The sequence below is a fragment of the Entamoeba invadens genome, assembly GCF_000330505.1.
Source record: "Entamoeba invadens IP1 unplaced genomic scaffold scaff_1105074726367, whole genome shotgun sequence".
NCBI classification, from domain to species: Eukaryota; Evosea; order Mastigamoebida; family Endamoebidae; genus Entamoeba; species Entamoeba invadens.
In genome coordinates this window covers 54,250-75,704 of record NW_004440445.1, presented here as the reverse complement: position 1 = coordinate 75,704, position 21,455 = coordinate 54,250, and the positions used below count along the sequence as shown (strand labels likewise).

Below are 21,455 nucleotides of genomic sequence, written 5' to 3'. Positions count from 1 at the left end.
AGTCAATATTTTATCATTTTTGTTGTTCAAGTTGATGTTTTAATAATTAAACGAAAAGTACAAATGTATTATGTAATTTATTTGTTACATGATTTTTCAATAAGTGAATGGTTCAATGAATGAGAACCATTCAAATCCAAAAAATACTTTTAATTTTTATTGGAAAAAATGCAAATGAACACTTTTAAAAATAAAATTTGGGTAATAATTCTAAATATAAAAAACAATTAATAATAAATTGCTTTTTATACTATAAAATACTATTAAAAATACCATGGAAATAAAGAATATAATAAAATTTTTGGATTGAATTGACTTTTAAAAATTCATAAACTTTAAAAAGGGTATCTTTTAATTATATGAGAATGAATAAGAATCAAATTTAAAACTAAAAAATTTTAAAATGATTCAAACAAATGTTTTTGTTTATTTTTTGGACGAAAATATTTGGGTTTGAAACGAAAATGTTTCTTCCAAAAAAATAATGTCCAATTTTATAAATTAAATAGATTTAAGATATTAATTAATATAATTATTGAGTATAAGATTTGGCAACCAAGAATTGATATTGAAACAAAAAATATGTGAAACAATTAAAAAATAATCAAATCAAAAGAATGAAAATAAATAAATATTTACTTTATTAATAAAGAAATAAATTAAAATTCATAAACTTTAAAAAATCATGTTAAAGATTATTTTCTTTATTGTGACTTTATCTAATGCCATGAAATGCACAATAGAAACAGGTTGTAAATGTCACTGCACTGGAACAAACGAAGAAACGCCAATATGTGATTATTATGGAGATTGTCCATCTTATGATTTATCAATCGAAGCAAATTCAAATGTAAATTTGGCGACTTTTGTTTTAAGAAAAAATGTTACAAACCCAGAAGCTGGAGATACACCCACTTTTGAAAACATTGGAGAAATTTTACAACTCAACATAACAAAAGGTGGGGAATCAACTACTGTCACAATTACCAATCAAGCATCTACCTCCCCCGAAACTACAACAGTTAATTTTAAGATAGTTGACATAAAAGGGTTTGAGGTGGCTGATATCTCAATGAACTACGCATCCGAAATTGTTTTAAACGATGTTATCGGCAATTTACATGACGATTTTAAATACACAGTATCAACAACAAGAACAGGGTTCTTCCTTGTTTCCAAAGAGGCCATTTCTAACACTGAATACAAAAACCACCTTTTTAGTAAAGAACCAAAATTGTACCGTTATGGCACAACTGAAAACTCACACATCACTTGCACTTTGGAAGGAAACAAATTTGAAGAATACATGTGCGACGAGTTTGCACACGATGAAATGATTTTGGTTTATCATGGGTCTTCTTTTGAATCCACAACACTCACCGCTGGACAATGGATGATCGTGAATTTCGATTCATCAACAATTTTTATAACTGAAACTTCAAATACAATAAACGCAACAACGCTGAATATTACCGGCGTATTTACTATTGAAGGAACAATAAATAATGTCACCTATTTTTATATGAAACATGGTGTTCAAAATCGTGTCAACTTCTTGGACTTTAACCCAACAGTTATTCATCTTTTAGACGATCCAAACCCAACACAGTCCACTGCTGTCTTTTTCTATTTGAGTAAAAAATCAACATCCTCGGCGTCTTGGGAAGGCAAAAAATTAAGTAGTTTTAAAGTCAATTCGGATTATTACAGAGTCACCAATTTGGAGTCAAATAAATATTGCACAATTAACACGGAAGGAAACGCTTTTGTTGAACCAGATTGTGTTAAAAGCATATTGGATAATTCAAACAAACTCACGTTGAAATATTTGGGTACTTCTCAGAAGCTTCCCATTGTTAATGTAGAAAGGGTCACATTCAACGACTTTGAATTCAACGAAGGAACAACAGAGATAGAGGGATACATTTTCAACGAACTTTCATTAACTTTTAAAAACGTATACTTGACTAATATAACTGTACAAACCCTCAAGTTTACACCAGTCTTTGTTTATGGGACATGTCTCTCTTCGAAAATTGCTTCTGTTCAAATCCAAACGGAATATGTCGGATATGTTTTACATGATAATTCGATCACAATAAGTTCAACTAAAATTGGAGAAAAGTTGGGAAAGTCGTATTACCGAGCAATGAGTTCCAATAACAATATTAAAAACCGATGTGAGCTTTCTTGCACATCAGAAGGTGTTTGTGATTTCATTCAAAAAGACTGTGAAAAATATGCAACTGGAAATTTCTCGGATTTGATTGTTCAAAGCAAAGTCACTAAAATAAACAATATTCCCGGTGACATTAGAGATTTCTCGAAGTGTGACTTGACTGCTGCTGGAGTTTTGGAGATTAAAGATGGAATCGAATTGACTTGCACCAACGTCGATAACAAAAATTTTCCACTTGTTATTGTAAGTGGAAAAATACAAATCACTTCATACACAACATCATCAAATAACATTTCTATTTTGTCAAATCTTCCAACAACACTTACGGTTGGAGATACTACTAAATTTGTTTGGGTACACAATTCGGCCGTTGACACATCGCCACAGTGTCGAAAGGTTAACGATAAATATTCAAGATGTACAAATGATCCGAAAATCACATCTATTTTAAATACTTGCACTTTAACCGACAAATCTTACAATTTCGTTGATTGTGACCAGAGCGATTTAAACACTTATAAAGTTGATTTCATGTTTGTTGACTTGATTCTCCAACAAACACAAATATTCATTGATACACTCAAAGTAAATAAACTCACTCTATCTGATCAAACTAGTTGTTCACTTTCTTCTTCCACTCTTGTTGTTCATAGTATTTTAGATGTTGCTGCTTGTGATTTCTTTAATATAGCTATTAAAACAGAAAATGAAATATCATTGATAACAACCACTTCAGTTAATGGTTATATTCAAACAGACTCTAATATCACACTTTCCAATTTGACAACCATTAATTCGATAACTTTACTAACCAAAAAGATGGTTTCAGTGATATCCACAGAATTTAATCAATACAATGTCACCGATGGAACCAATAAACAATATTTCTATGCAAAAGAAAGTACTTGTACTATAACCGGAACAGACTTTGAAACAAAAGATGTGTGCAACTTTATTATTAATTTTAATGAAATTGATATTAAAATACCAACAACATCTCAAATAGACGAGAAAGATAGAAAATTTAAAAGTATCAAAAACATCAACACATTCGATAATATTCCAATCAATCAACCAAACCTCAAACTTGTAAACTTTGAGACGACAACGGGTTCTTCAGCAATTCTTAAAGAAGCAGACAATGTTAAATTAACAAAGGGGTTCACTTTAAATATCAGTAAAATTAACACTGAATTGGTCGTCAGTTCAAGTGGGTGTTACTTGTATGCTACAACTTCAATTGCCACAATTAAATATGAGGATGGAATTTATTTTGTTGGTATTGTGGAGGGAACAACGGGAACAGCAATTTCTGATACTTTATTCAGATACGGAAAAAGCGACACATATTGTACAACAAATTCTGGTACAACTTTTGTTGAATATGATTGTAATGCAATTCAAACTGAACTTATTCCAGACTTTGAAAATAAAATGACGTTGGTGGTTATGAACGATGTCAATGGGATCACTCAAAAGTTTTTGAGTTGTGAAATTGGTAATTTTTACGCAATTGAAAATATAAAATGTGGTTCAACAACTATCACTTCAATTAAATTTATAATTAAAAATTCACAACTTGGAATGTTGACATTGAACACTGCCGATGATCTCTATAGAATAATCGAAAATTCAACAATCTCTGATATTTCAAAGGATTCTTCAAATGTATTACCGATCTTTTATGCATCAGTTGCCAATACCATTTCAAATACAACACCAAAGTTATATCATATTAAAATAACAAACAATCATTATCGATATTATGGAAAGACAGGGGGTGATAATACATGTACTTACACTGATGGTGTTTATAATGTAGCAGATTGCAATTCTACAGCTTCAATTGGAATTGATTTGACAATCACCACAGATAATTTTGACAACTTTGTTAATACATTCAAAAATGCCAAAACGACCACAACTGTAACCACTATCACAGCTCTTAAAGCAACCACATTCGTCCCTTCATTTAGTGATAATTTAATAATCAATGCCCTGATTGTTGATATACTGGAATTGCCAACTTCTTATAAATCTCTTGTTATTAACTCAAAAAATACTCAACCTTCTGAAATTAAAAATGAAGTTAAAAACGGAATGAACCCATTGTTTGTTGGTATTGTAAAAGTACCAACAACTGTTTTGCATGTGGAATTGGATTCTACTATGAATAGATATTACACTAGTACTCTTGGGTATGGTTGTTTCTGCAATAGCACAACCTCATTTGAACAGTGGGATTGCTCAAACAAATACTTCATAAATAAAAAAACGTTTAAATGTACGATGGAATCTATCAAGACTTTTACTTTCAAAAGCGATGCAAACGAGTTTAATTTGATGGAAATAACACATGATATGACCATTTCCTTGATTAAGGCTGTTTCTTTGAACATTAATACATCAAGTTATACCCTTGATGGATCAGTTCAAAACATAGTTATTGGCGTACAACACAAAAATGGTACTTTCAAAGGGTCTTTCAATAAAATATCGACAACAAAAGAGGAGTTTAATATGGATGTCATGCACTATGTAAAAGTAAAAGTAGAAGATACATTGCCAACATTAAATGTTCCGTACAGTTACCATGAAATTACAACAACAAAATTTAGAATATCATCATCTGATGGGTACTATTGCACTTATTCTGGCAAAGACGATTCAAATAACGCTCTTTATCTTGAGGGTGATTGTGTTAATTCAATTCCATCACAAATTCTCAAAATTGACAATGTCATTCCTGAAAATTCACAATTCACAACAGACAGCACACCAAGAACTTTCCAAAGTATTAAAACCAAACAACTTACTTTAGCATTAACAACCGTCAAAATTACAAGTCTAACAGGAGAATCACTTGAGGGTCGAATGATGTATACGATTGGTGAAGTAGAAACGTTTGCTCCAAAGGGATTACAAACATTCACATTAAATGCAAAGGTTAACACAGTTGAAATTACTTACCAAGTGACTGATGGAATTATTACAGGATCAGTTGAAAAAGTAAATTCTTCATCTTTCACATCAACACATCTCTTTGTATTGCAAGCAACAACTGCTGGAAATGTAAACGATTATTCAACTAAAATAGCAGATGGATTTTATCGAATCAGTTCAACAACAAACACGGTGACACCTGCAAACAATGTTTGTACTTTACCAACAGACACAACAAAATACAACGAATTCGATTGCAATTTGTATGCTAAAAACAGACAAAATAAACTCAAACTCGTTTCTTCAAATGCTGTTGTTGACTTAACCAATTTAAATTTATCATCTTTTGAAGAAGCAGATTTGATAGGTGCAACCCAAATTAAACACCTCACTGTTAACAAATTGAAGACATATACCAAAGCCATAACTTTTTCCGTTTGTTCAATTGATGAATTGAGTTTCGACAGTACTCTTGATACACAATACTTCTTCGACTCAACAGCACTCAAAACATCCAAAGGTAATCCAAAAGCCATTTTTGTTTTAAGTGAAAAATCAACACTTATGACTGACACGAATCTCCACAAACAACAAATATCATCAAATCCATTGTACTATCGTGTCCAACAGACTTCTGATAATAATTGTACTTTGCCTTTGGAAGGAGATTTTGAAGAATGGGACTGTTCAAAATATGCCGAAAGAAACCCAACAACGACAGCTTATTTGCGACTTGTGTCCAAAAGAGGGACACTCAATTTAAATTCATCAAAGATCATTCACTTCACTTCTGTCATATTTGATACAAAAGATACATTTTATACATTCTCTGTTTCCGAAAAAACAACTGATAAATTGTGGTTTGACGAATTTACTTTCGTAAAAGGAGTTGATAGAATGCTATTTGACACACCAATGAAATTCACAAAGTTAACTGTTGGGTCTTCAATGTCTTTTGCTGTTTTCAAAGAAGATCTTCAAATTGAAAATAATCTCATTGGAACATTGGATTCTGATTTTCTGTGTGTAATAGCCAGTGGAAAGAAATTTGAAGGACCAAGTACATTCAAATCAATTGCAATTGGAAGTGGTAGTGATGCCACTTTTGCAAGAATAACAAAGGGTACTACTCTTGATTGTACTTATCACTCTGGTAACTTCAAAGAACTTGATTGTAGAAAAGAGTTGGATCAGAACAATTTTTATACGTTTGTATCAAATCCATTTACCCTTAATTTCGATGAAACTATAGTCAATTATGGGTTAGAAGCGACAAACTTTGCTTCAATGAAATATACTCATGACTCAACAACCAACATTTTTACACTTAATTCCCCACGAAATTTGATATTCCAAGACTTGACAATATCGAAAATCGTCAAAATAAATTCTCCAATAACAGTGAATGGTCTTGTTTATTTTAACCAAAAATTAGATGGAACATCAATGCAATTTTCAACAAGACAATTAACACTTTCATTGGGAAAGAACGCGAATATTACAGTGATGTATGATGGTGATTCAACTTATAGTCCCTCACCTAAATCGACCACCGTTGATAAAAATATTATTACCCTTTATAATGGAACACAAAGTGGAATCAAACCAATCTACTTGAATAAAGATAGTTGTCAAAATAATATATATTACTTTAAGACAGAATTGTCCAAATGTAAATGCATATTGAAACAACCAAAAATTGATAGTGAAAGATCAACTTATGAAGAAGAAACTGCCGATTCATGTATCACAAGTGATTCTGTAAACCTTTACTCTCTTGAAATACCATCAACAATTAATACTGTACAAATAATTAGAGATATGTCTATTTACTCAGATTTGAATTATGAAAGTGCAAATGGTGTGACATTCACTTCGACAACATCAGTAACAATTACGTTCAACTCGCTTCATGTTGTTAAACCAATTTCGTTTGGTCCAAATATAAAGGTGACTGTTACTTCAATCGACTTTTCAAGTGTGGGTGATGGATATTTGCTTGTTGAAAATTCCGAAGGTATCACTCTTCCTTCTCAAATTACATATGGTGTTATTCTTGTGAAAAAGTCCGTTACAACACCAACTTCTGACAAAGTGTGTGAACTTTATAATGAAATACAAAGAAGAGTGTTTGGATATGGATTATCTGAAGGATGTGAATGTTTGAACCAAAAAGGTGATTGTAACGTCAATGAATATTCAAAGTACTATAATTTAAAAATCACCGAATCTACACAATTGACAAACAACTTTAAGTCACTCAACATAATTTCAAGTGTTCAAACGGCTTTAATTCAAATATCGAGTAAAGAAGAAACCCAGAAAGAGATAAGTACAGTAGATGTTTCGAAGCTAACTCAACTAGATCAACTACGCATCGGCAAAAACATCAAAATTGGCAATTTTAAAAACACACAAACCTACACCGTTTTTGAGGATATACTCCCCACTACTTCTGAAACAACAAAAACGAATGGATACATTTACAATTCAATTAAAACTATGCCAGACAATCAATACAAAGTAGTGAATTGTGGCGATAACACCAATGTTTTTTATCGTGCCTTTAAGTCCACGACTGATATCACTTGCGACTGCAAATTCAGTCAGTTTGATGTTGATTGTACAAAGAATCCAAGTGTATTCCATTTAATGCTTGATACTGCTTCAAACAACAAATACACATTAAGTTATTCTTGGAAAGATGTTAAACTCACTTCAACAGTGACAACTCCAATGAATGAAATCACTGTTTCTAACAGTGGAAATACAATCTTGGTTGAAAATATTGATTTCAAATTGATAGCCACACAAACAACACAAACAATTAAAGCGGTGTTTCAAACAATGAGTAGTGCATATATCATCTCTTCAAATGTCAAAGTATTCTCAACTGATAACAAGCAAAATTATCCACTATTTGTATCAACTGATTTATTTGCCGACATGAACTACATCACATGTAATGGAATCAACAGATACTTTGCAAGTGGTGCTCCAAAACATTGTGATTGTGTTATTCAAAACAAAGAAGGTGGTTTAAATTACAAAGACTGTCCTCATCATTCGACTCAATACAATGCAAATACAGGCGCATCTGAAGTTACTTTATTACATAATTGGTTTTCATTGACTTCAACGAGTGATATTGAATCATCTATTCTCAACATGGGAGGAAAGTCTGCCACTACCATTTATATCAAGACACAAACGGAAATAAAAGGAGCTGTTGGGGGACCAACCAAAATAGATACCGATGGAACTAATTATGTGTTGGTTTCAACAACTTCAACACCCATAACAGTGAATACCAATAAATGTAGTTTATATTGTGTGTCTTATACAACTGGTATTTCAGATACAATCAATTCTGCTAACTGTAGTACAAATCACAATAGAATTTCTGTTGGAAACAGATGTCGTTGTTCAATTCTGGATGATGGGAAAACGTTCTCAGAAACTGATTGCAATCATGACGCCGAAAAGAATGGATTTGATTTGTATGTTACCAAATCAACACAAAAGATTGCACTTTCAAAAACATTTAACTCTTTGATGATCAAAAATGATGAAAATGTTGAGTTGACATCAACAGATAACCAGATATCTTTCACAAAAGTTGAAGCAACAAACAATATTAAATTCTCTCTTCAAACAATAATTTCAACACTATCACAAATTAAAACAAATACTGTTGTTACATTTACACGAAGCGCAACTATTACAAAACTGAATCCCAAAACAGCAGGATTTGTTGTTTATTTAAACACACTAAACGAGGAAAAATTAACAATAAACGAATTAGAAGGAGTGACTAATTGTATGGACGTTGTATATTCACCAAATGCAAATATAGTTGCTGGGAATAACCAAAATCTTGTTGTACTCAATGGAAAGTCAACACTGAGATCGGGTGTTTGTACAAAGACAGACTTGGTCAAATGTTATTTTGTCAAAGAACAAACAAATATATATGACGACCAGTTTTCTACAGTCAACTGCCCATGTGACAATCACATTGATGGAGACACAACTGATAATAAATGCCAAATAATTGTTGAAAGTGGAGTGAGTTCAAATGTTTATACTTTAGCCCATGATGTCATTGCAACTATGCTATTAAACAAGAACATGGAATTCAAATCAAATGCATTGTATAGTATAGATACGTTAACACTTTCAATTTCAACATCACCAAACACTTTGACTGCAACAGACACTGAAATTGTCATAAAAGAACTTATAATACAAACTGATACAACAATAATTGGTAATGTCAATATCATGAAAGAAACTGGAAACAAAAAGGTTACATTAACTCGTAATACAAAGGAAATCACAATAAGTACATTTCAATTTAGTGACATATCATCGACTTCTACAAATGGTTATAAGCTCATAAGTGGAACTTCTTCATTTAATTTAAATTGTAGAAAGTGCTCATTGAATGGAGAGGAAACCATCTCAACGATAACATTAGGAAACAGCAATGAATACATCTTCAACGAAAAATCAAAAACAACAATCACAAAACTTAGTGTATCTTTGGATGGAGATTTGAATGAATTGATTGTCAATGGAGATGTGGTATTTGCAAACATTCTTAAGTCTGATTATACGAACATACTTGTCTATCCAATTGTTATTGCAAACTTGACAAATTCCAGTTTGGTGACTTCACAGATTACTGGAGATACAAATGGAATTCAGGTGATGTGTAAGAATCTAGTTGTGTTGGGGGCAGTCTCTTCAACAACCCAAATTTGTACAGCAAATGGATACGAAGAAGTAAATAAAATCGACAACGCAACTGCCAACTGTTTATCACCAACAACGATATGCAAACTTTCAATTGAAAGTGATACATCATCTGATATATCAAAAAATTATGACTCTGTAATCTGTGCTGCTTCGACATGTACAATTGGAACAATTAAACCGGGTGTAACCAAACTCATTTTGGTAGGTAAAAACAAATCAAACAAATTTATAATAACAGAACCACCAAAGTTCCAAATACAAGCTACAAATTGTGTTTTGGAAATCAGCAACGATTCAAATCTGGCAGTACTAAATGATGTCACAATTGTTAAATCTGAAGGAATTTTGAATTTGGCTTCATCACATTTGGTTTCCATCACTTCTTCAGAAAGTGTAATTATTAATGGTGATGTTATTGTTGATTCGGATATGACAGTGACTAAAATGTTAACGTTGACAACGGGATCACTTTCAGTGAAAGCAACCCTGACTTTTGATAGTCTTAATGTTATAACAAAGACATTCAAAGCATTAACTGTTAATAATCTAACACAGAGTGGAACATCTGGGACTATTTCTGCTGATAAATATTACAATCATTACGCAAAATATTACACAAAATGTGGACCAGTTGAATCAATATTAACATCTCATACAGATTATAAAACAGAGGAACAAATTTGTATAACAACATCCGACTCACAAATTGATATAAACACAAATGAAGCATTTGTTAACCACAGAAATTTGAACTGTAAATCATTAACTCACACAATATATATAAATTCTCCTAAAGTCAGTTGTTCAAATGAAGTCAAACTCACTCCAAAAGTTGTTATTAATACAGTTTCCACGTTCTATGGAAATTTTGATTTGAGTAATTTGGTTCCACTCAATGATATCACTTTTGTAAATGTTGCACATTTGAAATGCGTAAATGACGAAACAATTAAAGGAAAAGTTATAATGAGAGGAAGTGGTAACGTAGAAGGTTGTTCTTATGTTATACACAACTCGTTGGAAACAATTCCAATAACATCGGTGCCAACAATCGAACTCATTAACTTTGGTGTTTTCGATTTGACTTCTAATATTGATACATTTAAACTTGTTATCTCAAACAAAGATTTCGACAAAACAATTCAAATCAATTCCAATATCACTACTCTAAATGTAGAAAATGTTGTTTCTACAGCAAATTACGTACTAATTAATTCACTATTCCCCATCAAAGGAGGTGAAATTGGATCCACCAATTTCTTTAAATGTAATAACAAGAAAGTTGTTCATGGAACTTCGACAATGTTCAGTTGCGATGACTTTAATTTTGATGTAAAGTACACATCTGAAACCCCTGAAAATGATCCAGCCCAAGGGTGTGTAAATTCAAATGGTGTGAATTGTATTGCAAATGTTGTTGTTAATTCTGAATATGCACTGGGTACTCTCAATCTGAAAGATTTGAATTCAAAAACTATCAAAGTGACATCAAATGTTAATAAAATGATTAATGTTGATATTAATGCAAATGTAGAGAGTGTTTACCTTGAAAGTAAAGAAAGCAACTCGGGCTTTATTTTCACAGAAAGACTGCCAATGTATACAACAGTGAAAGACTCTACACTCAAAGTTGTTTCTTCGACAAGTAGCGCGTATACCTTCAATCATATCGTCTTTTTACATTCCGAAAACTCGTTTATTGAACTAAACAATCTTGAGTTGGATATTTGGGAGATGAATTGCTCAAATGTTAAACTTAATTTAATTACAGCAAATATATACACTCCAATTCGTGTTACAAATCTCGAAGTTTCAAAGACTCGAATGAATGTCTATGAATCAATTAACATCGCAACTCTTACAGTAATAGACACATATCCCGATGTGGCTCTTTTCACTATTATGCAAAACATTGAAAATATCATCATTGAAAATGGTGTTGAAAAAGATGAAGGAGTGTGCAAATACATTGTTGATTATTTGAGTGTGTCTGTGAAGCCCATATTGAGCAAGAACATAAATTCACTTATGAAAAGTAATCGTATCTATGTCGGGGAATGTTCTTTTGCTCTTTCAAAATGTACAGCTGTTGACACTGTTGAATGTAATATTGATGTACACGAAAATGGAATTTACCAATTTACTTCAGTTTGTCCAGACTCTTCAGTTGAAATTGATCTGACTAATGTAAGTTGTCCGACTTCCCCAATTATCAACGGAATTTTGGAGGATAAATATTACCAAATTACAGTTCCAGACGGCGCCAAATTGCAATCTTCTACGACTTCACCAATTGAAATTCAAAATCTTATCATTAATAAAAGTGTAACATTGACAAGTCCTTATATTCTCAATTTGATTAATAACACAGATAACCTTAAAGTTGCGCCAGATTGCACACTGAATATTAATGCACACACACAAATTGTTAATTTGGCTTTGAAAGGGCAAACAAGTGTGGACATTTCACAGACGGGTTCACTGAGTTTTATTGACACCATACAACAGAAGTACAATCTAAAGAGTTTAAATATTAAGGGAAATGAACAAACTATAACTGGTCCCACAGTCGAATTATCTGTTGATGAAATCACCTTTGCAGCAACAACATCAACCAATTCGATTATTAATGTAAACAAATTCAACTTAGAATCGACAAAATCCATTACATTTGTTCCCGGTGTTAGAAGTACACATATACCACTTATTAACACAGTTGTATCAATGACAGCACCAACAAAGGATTTTGATAACATTTCGATGGTTTGCGATTCAAAAACGTTGATATACAATGGAAATACTCAGAGTGCTTTCCAGTGCCCAGACGACGTCTTGTGTACTTTTAACAAAGAAGGAGATTGTAAACGAACATCACTTACTACAACCAACTTTATTCAAAGATATATTATAACTATACCAAGTACTGTAAATGATGTTATTCAACTTGAAGATAACTCTAAAGTTACGAAAGGGTATGACGTAGTAAATGTGAAAAAATCTGGTGCGAAGATTAAAGTTGAGAATGGTGGAATTTATGTGTTCAATATTTCTGCAAGTAGCGTTGAAATATCATGTGCAGACGAAACAGCAAAAATACCATGTTACGTAATCATAAATAATTTGAATAAAGATTCATATGGAGTGGTGTTATCTGGGAAGAACATGGAACTCAAAGAAAACACCACAATTGAAAATTTGGTTGCCAATGTAGTGATCAGTGGAGATATCACTTTGAGTTCGTTTGAAGTGACATCATTAACGATTCGAGTCAAAGATGGAGGTATCATGAGAGTGAAACAATATGCTTCTATGAAATTGTTGACACTGGAAAAGAATTCTACTGTATATTCGTCAGACTCTTTTGACACAGATGAGGTGATTTATAATGGTGGACAAATTTTAATTGATGCAGATAACACAGAAGCTGTTTTGAATGTAAACATCTTTAATATAAACAATGATGTTATTTCACTTGCCAAAAACGAGTGCATCCACCCCATAACAAGAAAATCCTTTGTGGATTCAACAATAGTGATTACTGTACCCGAACTTGTTTGGAAAGGAAAAGTTGTTTTTAATTCTCAAACCACAATGGAATACTACGACTGTAGTTTTTCAAAACTTGATTTGTGTGGAAGTGGTGAAGCAGAACACAAATGTGAAAATATAGAATGCGACACAATCAAAGGAGATTCACGAGCAATTTGTTATTGTACATACAACCCTGAGATTAAACAAGACTGTTCTCTTGCGTGCCCGATAACCGAAAACACAGACTGTGTGTTTGAACCTTCACAAACATCAACGGCGTTGTTTAATAAAATTACAATTCCAACAACAAACACTTTGGTGATCAACAAGTTGTTCAAATTCTTTGTGATGAAAATGAGTCAAAACATAAATATAAGAGCAACGAAATCACTTAATATATACCAAATAACCGATGAAGGAGAAAATGGAGCAGGTACAATCACAATTGACTCAAGTGCAGACATTACAATCGATTCAATTAGACTGACTCAGTCAAGTTCTATTCTCACAATTAAAGCAAATGCACTGACAACACAAGAACTGTATGTCATCAATGGAGCAACTTTAAATATCAACTCGGAAGTCACTCTACCAACGTCACAATCCGGGTTCGAATTTGATACCAATCTCACTAATGTTCCAAGTGTCACTCGACAAATTTACTTTGGAAAAGACGCGAAAATCAATTTACTGGAAAATGCATACTTTACAATTCAAGGCCCAACTACTAAAGACCAAATCACTAACAAGTTTGATGCAACATATAACAAAATGACACTTGATGAGTGTACTGTCACTCTTGACGCTGATTACATTGGAAAAGTCACAAAGAATTATCCGAATGTCGTGTTTAACTTTGAAGTGATTGGAGAAGTGATTATCAATAAGGCAACAGTGATGTACAAAGACAAAGATCCAAGCAATAAGAATGTTACTTTCATATTGAACAATGATGTTTCACATATAACAACAACCGAATTTAGTACAAAGAATGTTATTGATGATCAGAACTACGCACTCATTGTTGGACAGTCAAATGCCGTCTTGGACAAAACTGCAATTCCGGAATTGTCATGCGATCTGACGTCAGAGTTCTCTGGTAAAGTCTCATCTGAAACGAAATGGAAGAGAAGTCAGTGCCCATGCAATGGAGAGACGTGTATTGTCAATACTGAATCAGTGGTCAACACAGTTAACTATGAAGTTACCAACATCACTTTTGCAAAGTATTACACGACAAACGGATTGTTGGAAGGAACATCTGCAAACATCAGTGAGTTGATTTCGCTTGGTGGAACCACTGAAGTCAAAGTGATAAATTCGAATATAGAAATGGTAACAATGGAAAAGAAGGGAATTATCTCATTCACGAAACCAATGAAGGTCCCAATAATCAATGGATTAGAAAATTCAGGAACAATTGATGTGAAGACGCACTCGTTGACAACAAAAAGTATCACAAATGTCGATTTATCTATTTCAACTGGTTCAATTTTACTTGAAAAGGAAACAACAGGCAACTTTAATGGAAGAACAATCACAGTCGCTGCGAGTGGGAGACTCGACATCTATTCTTCGAAAATCATATTCGATGATAAGACCAATTTCAACGTAAAAGTCGAAGCTGGACAACCCGCTTTAATTTCAGTTGATGACGACGCACTTGGTGACACATTGTCTATCACAAATGCACACTACAAAGTCACGATACCAAGTGGGTCAAGTGGAAAGATCTTCACTGTTCTTCGTGTGTTGTCTCCAATAAACACAGCAAACTTTGAGTTCACAGAAGACTCGACAACACCAGGTGGAAGTGTGAAAACACAACTCAAAAGTGGAACATTTTCATTCAAAGAAGCGTGCAATGGTGTTGTATTGACCGACTTGCCTAATGAACAGATCACGTGTCCAGAAGATCGAATGGCCCGTGTTGTGGAGAAGTTTGAGTTCCCAATGTACATGATAGCCGTCATTATTATCTTTGTGTTGGTACTTGCTGTCATTGTTGCACTTTTGATTGCTTATGTCGTCCACGTTTATATTGTCAGAAAAAGGAACATGAAAGTCTTTGAAGAAGGTGAAGAGATTGATGTTGATGAAAAGAAACAAGACGAAGAAATCAAAAACCAAGATAACAAGCCAATTGAACCCACAAATGAAGTTAAAAAGGAAATCGTTTTAGCTCCAGTACCTTTTGAAGTTCCACTTGCAAATGATCAGAAGACAACAAGTGTACTTGACAAGACGTCGGAATCTGGATCAGGAAGCAATTCTGGCTCAAAGAAAGACTAAATAATTTCTTTTTGTTTATTTTTGGTCTTTTTGTTGATATTAGACCAAAGGCTAATATTATATATTCTACATTATTTATGTAGTAATAGATATCTTAAATATCGAAACCTTATATTAAATGCAACAAACATATCGACTAGATTTAAATAAAATGAATAAATAATAATTGTAAGTTAATGTTATATCCCGAATATAAGTAGTATTCTATTAGTTCATTTCCAAAAACATAAATTATATTTAGTTTATATTCAATTGTTATGTTATTTTAAGTTTAATCTTTTTATTTTGTTTGTGTTTTGTTTTTTCTTAAGACGATTAGATCTTATTCACTTTGTAACAATTAATTAGATATCTATTTAATTTAATATGATAACCCCATGATCATTTAATATTCCCGTTATTTTAAGTAAATTATTCGAATTGTAATAACAAAAACAGTTCATTTATTGTTAAGGTTCCGTCCCGGTCTCATCGCCATCAATTTGACCTGATGTATATATTGTTTCTCCATCATAACGATCATCTTCAAATAAATGAGACCGATTTTCTGCTTCTTCTAATGCAAAAATTTGAGCTTGTTGTCTTCTTCGATAAACTCTGTTGCTGTCTCTGTGCTTTTTTCTTCTTTCATCAATTTTATTCACAAAATTTGCTAAAATATTTATATAATTTGTCTGATCTACGTTGATAAGCGGGTTTATTCCAATATCCACGTTACAGAAACAACAATATAAAGATATTAGATCATCGTATATTACAGTATCTTTGTTGTATTTCTCTCTGGCAAATGCATAAACAGTTTTGAGACGTCCAAAGTAACGTTCAACCAGACATCTGTTTTCCAAAAGTGGAGACTCTGTTGGAACAAAACCATTGGGGATAAGCGACTGAATTCCTTTATAACCTTTGTCGCCAATGAGTTTAGTACCATTGAGCGTGGTGTTAATATCATCAGAAGTTTTTTTACAATCTCGTGTCATGAGAAGCACCTGGTTCTCCTTCTGAAACATAACATGCAGTCCCAGTAACAGAGTTAACAACAACTTCAATTTTAATACAATACGTCTTGTACTTACCACTGTAGAACGACATCTTAGAAGAAAAACTTCCACTTGGAGCGTTTGTTGGCGTTATTGTACAATCAACAATAGCACTTAAATTTGTTCCTTGTAAATTTTCATTATTAAATATGATAAACGAATCTTTCATGACAACTTTAAACAGCTTAGCACTTTCGTACACTTCCCTAACAATTTGTTCGTTTGTTTTTATATAATGAATGCAAAGATTTCTAATAAGTACAATTTTGTTGTAACGAAAAAATAGATAAAACAACAACAATCTGTCATCTGGATTGTAGAAAAAACTTTTCCTACCTCTTCTTGCAGTATAGATATCACTAACGACTGGTATGATAGCGAGAAATACTAAAGGATTCAAACCCAAAAATCTGAACAACGAGTCAAACCCTCCATGTGTATCTACCATGTACTCAAAGAAAAATCTTTGATGTTCAGAATGCTGTTGAATGGGTTGTTGGATAGCTTCTTGTGTTTTCTGATTTAATCGTTCGATTTCGGTTTCTACAATTCTACTATGACTATTTCTCGGAGAACGTCGAGATGATGGTAACGACATTGTATTTAATTGTGAATAAAAAGTATTTATGTTTTCTTTAAATTATCTATAAAATCGAAAAAATAAACAATACGTGGATGTTTAAAATATGTGTTTATTTGATATATTTTAGAACCAATACGTATTTATTTATTTTTAGATAAATTGATTTTCAATTGATTTTATTTGATTTTTCGGCGTTTTATTAGCTGAGTTTTGATCACAAACAGTATGACTTACTATTTTACATAAAATAATGTTATATATTATTATTTTTAATTCTTAGTTTATAGTTTATTATTAAAGAAATAATTCATATCACTTAGCCTTTGGTCTATTGTAAATAAATTATTGTAATTGAAAACTTAATTTTTTATCGACTTTGGTTCAAATTATTTAAAAGTAAACAAATAAGTATCATTTTTTATAATTTGTTATATTGTTATTTTTCATAAAAATAGTACCTTTTTATTATTACAATTAATAATATAATTTTATTTTTATTTTATAAAAAATGTCTTCACTTAACACATTAATAATTCCAACGAAAAATCAAGTTGTCTTAAATAATCGAGACTTTAAATTATAATATAATTTTATTATTTAAAACTAACATGTTCTAATTACTTTTTTTGTTATTTTAAGGTCTAACTGTTTATTCATTTTAAAAGTATTAATAGTTAAACATATTGTAAAATGATTTATTATTACTCTAAAGTATTTTTCTTCATCCAATTTTTATTGATTTAGAAGATTAAATTAATAATAAAGCAAGGATAATGGATATATTAATAATTGTTAAATCTCAAAAATCACAATGTTGGTATTTCTCATTTTATTCTTATCATCGGCACAGGCGACTTATTATGGCACATATACCAGTGGAGGTGAAGTCTCTACATATGCCTGTTACAAATCAAATGGGTGGTCTGACTTCCACATGTTGGATGTTTTTACATACAACAACCAAATCAACACCAATTTTTATCAATATGCCGCCAACGCCCACGCCGCAGGTTTCACTACATCACAATTCGATCTGTTTTTCACTCTTGGCCCACTTATTGGCACTTTTGATGCTCTTGTTGAGCAGATGAATACAATCATCAACACCAACAATGTTCAGTTTAATATCATGTGGCTTGATATTGATGGACAAGGGTGGTATACCATTCAAACTTTAAACGAAGATTCTTTAAGACATGAACTTGATTTGTTACTCAAATACTACCCCAAAGTCGGTGTCAGAGTAACTAAAGACTTTTGGAATAAAACGTTTACAAACACTTTCACATACGACAGATCTAATGAAATTTTATTGTGGGATAATACACAAACTGGAAAAACTTTTGAAAAGTATGGATGGTGGACAACACCCAACATGAGTTATTACACAAGTCAGACTATGTGTGGAAGTTACAAGTTTGAGTACAAAAGAAATAATATTCTTTAATTCATTTTTCTATTTTGGATTTATTTTAAATTATACTGATGCAAGAAAAAGTGGTTGTCACGAGTATTTAACCTTAGGATTCTTTTTTTTTTCTTTTATAAAACATTTTTTTGGAAAAAAAATGTTTTGTTGATGAAAACGCCAATACCATTGGTGTTTTAATTAAAACATTTCCAAAAATTGAAGAAAAAAGGAAAACCAATAAATTATTGTTTGCGCGATTGGTTTGTTTACTGTTTACATTTCAAAAGAGTCGCCATAAGGTAAGTTTTTGTATATCATATTAAGTTCAAAAAATAAAATTTGTGTTTTATTTAAAACAGTAACAGAATCGTAAGGTTAATATATTTTTATTAATTTATGTTTAATAATTAATAATTGGTTAGTATTTTAACAAGTAAATTTACAGGAAAACAGTAGTAGTTTGGATTGTTTTTTCAGAAAGTGGTCATTGAAGGTTAAAAAATCAAAAAAATCTATTTTGATGAAAAACATAAAACCACAAAAATATATTACTCATTTTCAAAATCAAAATTGACTGTACCTTGTCATCGCTATAAAAAATGAACTGATGTCAGGATACACAATTGATTATAAAGAAGTGGAAGGGATGTGTAATACTACCAGCATTACGTTGTGTGCAACAAGTCGAATTTACGTTTGACATTGAAACAAATGTGATATTGGATGTGTTAGCTGAAAAAAAGATAACAGGTAAGAAAGACAAAATCACAAACAACAAAAGAATACTTTCAAAAAAAACATATAAACAAAATGTAATATTTTTTTTCTTGTTTATATTTTTAACTTTTAAAACAGTGTTTTAATAATATCATAATGTTACATTTTTGTGTTTCGAGTTGATTAATTATAAACAAAAATAATAACAAAAAGTTTTAGAAGCACTTTCTGTGGACGATGGCTGGGCCAGACTCGTCGTACTCTTCCTTGGTGATCCACATGTTCTGGAATGTGGATAATGAAGCAAGAATTGAGCCTCCAATCCAGACGGAGTACTTTCTCTCTGGTGGTGCAATGACTTTGATCTTCATTGTTGGTGGTGCAAGAGCAACCATCTCCTTTTCAAGTCTGTCGTTGATGCCTGGGTACATAGATGTTCCACCAGACAAGACGATGTTTCCGTACAAGTCTTTTCTGATATCGACATCGCACTTCATGATTGAGTTGTAAGTTGTCTCGTGGATACCTGATGCTTCCATACCAAGGAATGATGGCTGGAAGAGTGCTTCTGGGCATCTGAAGCTCTCGTTTCCAATGGTGATGACTTCATTGTTTGAAATTTTGTTTTATTTTTCGAGTTCTGATGATGAAGCAGATTTTTGCATTTTTTCGTCAAATCAAATGCAATGCGGCAAAGTTATTTATAGTAATAAGTAATTATTTATTTTTTGAATTTTTATTTTAAAAATAACTAGAAATTTGTGTGTTATTTCACACAATTATTTAATGTTGATTTACGATATTTATTGGATATTCAAATGTTTTTTCGGGATATAAGGATTAAAAAATGATAATTTTTGATTATAAATTGGTTTTGCACATTGTTGTTTAAAATAGTGCAATTTTAAACTATAAATTTATCCATCACAAATCTTGAAATATCAACTCAATAATCGTGTTAATTCAAAATTATGTCAAGTATTTTCTTTGTTTATCACAAACTTTTTTGTTTGTAGCAAGTGACTTTGTTTTATGTAAGATTTAATTAGTACTTTTAATTAAATTAAACCATTTTAGTGTTTAGCAATATTCAAATAAAACACGAAAAATGTTTTTTGCATTTAATTTGTTAAAATAGTATTCATAAATTAAAAATAACTATAATGTCTTGCATTATTAAAACAATTGAACAAAACGGGGTAACCTTACTGTATGTATTTTTACAATTTAAACAAAAACCTATTTAAAAACACAAAACACAATTCGTTACAAAATCAATTGAATAAACAATACATTATAAATTATCTGATATTTTTAACTATAACTGTTAATAATATTATAAGTAACATTTGTTTGCATATTTCTTATTGATCCATTGTCGTGGAATAACAAATACAGTCATTTTAAAATATTCTTTAAAATTATCCTTTGAAAACAAAAATTATTTTAATATTTTTGTTATTTGGTGTGTTTAAATAACATTATTTTATTATTATTATTATTATATTATTATTATATTATTATTATATTATTATTATTTTAGAATCTATATTATTAATGGTAAAATAATTTTAGAAATATAGTATGTAATCGATTTTAACATCCAAATAATTAAATTGTTATCTTTATAACAACTACATCAATTATATCACATATTATCATTTAATTGATCATTCACTAAACGAGTGTGTTTCTGTTTATATAAATTAAATGCTTATTTGTTTTGTTTTAAATTTGAACTATATGTTTTCAGCCAAAACGCGCTTTATTACAAACACTATGTATCTTTTATAATGATATCTTTTATAAAAGGGGTGATTATACCATTTTTGTTATAATTATACATAAAATACAATATAGTTTTAATTACACAACGTTGTTATATCAATGTGATCACTTATCACTTCAATGAAATCACGTTGTAGTAAAGATATGATTGTTGATGTGTTATTGTGTCAAAATTATGTCTGATGATTGTTACTATTATATATAACAATT

General features: G+C 31.2%; 4 protein-coding genes across 4 annotated transcripts; 2 read left to right on the top strand and 2 right to left on the bottom strand.

Annotated features, from left to right (window-relative positions):
* Positions 1–1,072: 1,072 nt before the first annotated feature.
* On the top strand, positions 1,073–15,706 carry EIN_150030 (hypothetical protein; the record flags this gene model as incomplete). The annotated part of the gene is made up of 1 exon (XM_004257899.1): positions 1,073–15,706. One exon carries the CDS (start codon positions 1,073–1,075, stop codon positions 15,704–15,706), a length of 14,634 nt encoding a protein of 4,877 aa, XP_004257947.1.
* A 963-nt stretch (positions 15,707–16,669) lies between these two features.
* EIN_150020 (hypothetical protein) lies at positions 16,670–17,344 on the bottom strand (the record flags this gene model as incomplete). The annotated part of the gene is made up of 2 exons (XM_004257898.1): positions 16,670–16,952; positions 17,040–17,344. 2 exons carry the CDS (start codon positions 17,342–17,344, stop codon positions 16,670–16,672), a joined length of 588 nt encoding a protein of 195 aa, XP_004257946.1.
* A 796-nt stretch (positions 17,345–18,140) lies between these two features.
* On the top strand, positions 18,141–18,776 carry EIN_150010 (lysozyme, putative; the record flags this gene model as incomplete). Its single annotated transcript, XM_004257897.1, has 1 exon — positions 18,141–18,776. One exon carries the CDS (start codon positions 18,141–18,143, stop codon positions 18,774–18,776), a length of 636 nt encoding a protein of 211 aa, XP_004257945.1.
* An 896-nt stretch (positions 18,777–19,672) lies between these two features.
* On the bottom strand, positions 19,673–19,996 carry EIN_150000 (actin, muscle, putative; the record flags this gene model as incomplete). The annotated part of the gene is made up of 1 exon (XM_004257896.1): positions 19,673–19,996. One exon carries the CDS (start codon positions 19,994–19,996, stop codon positions 19,673–19,675), a length of 324 nt encoding a protein of 107 aa, XP_004257944.1.
* Between the last annotated feature and the right edge of the window lie 1,459 nt (positions 19,997–21,455).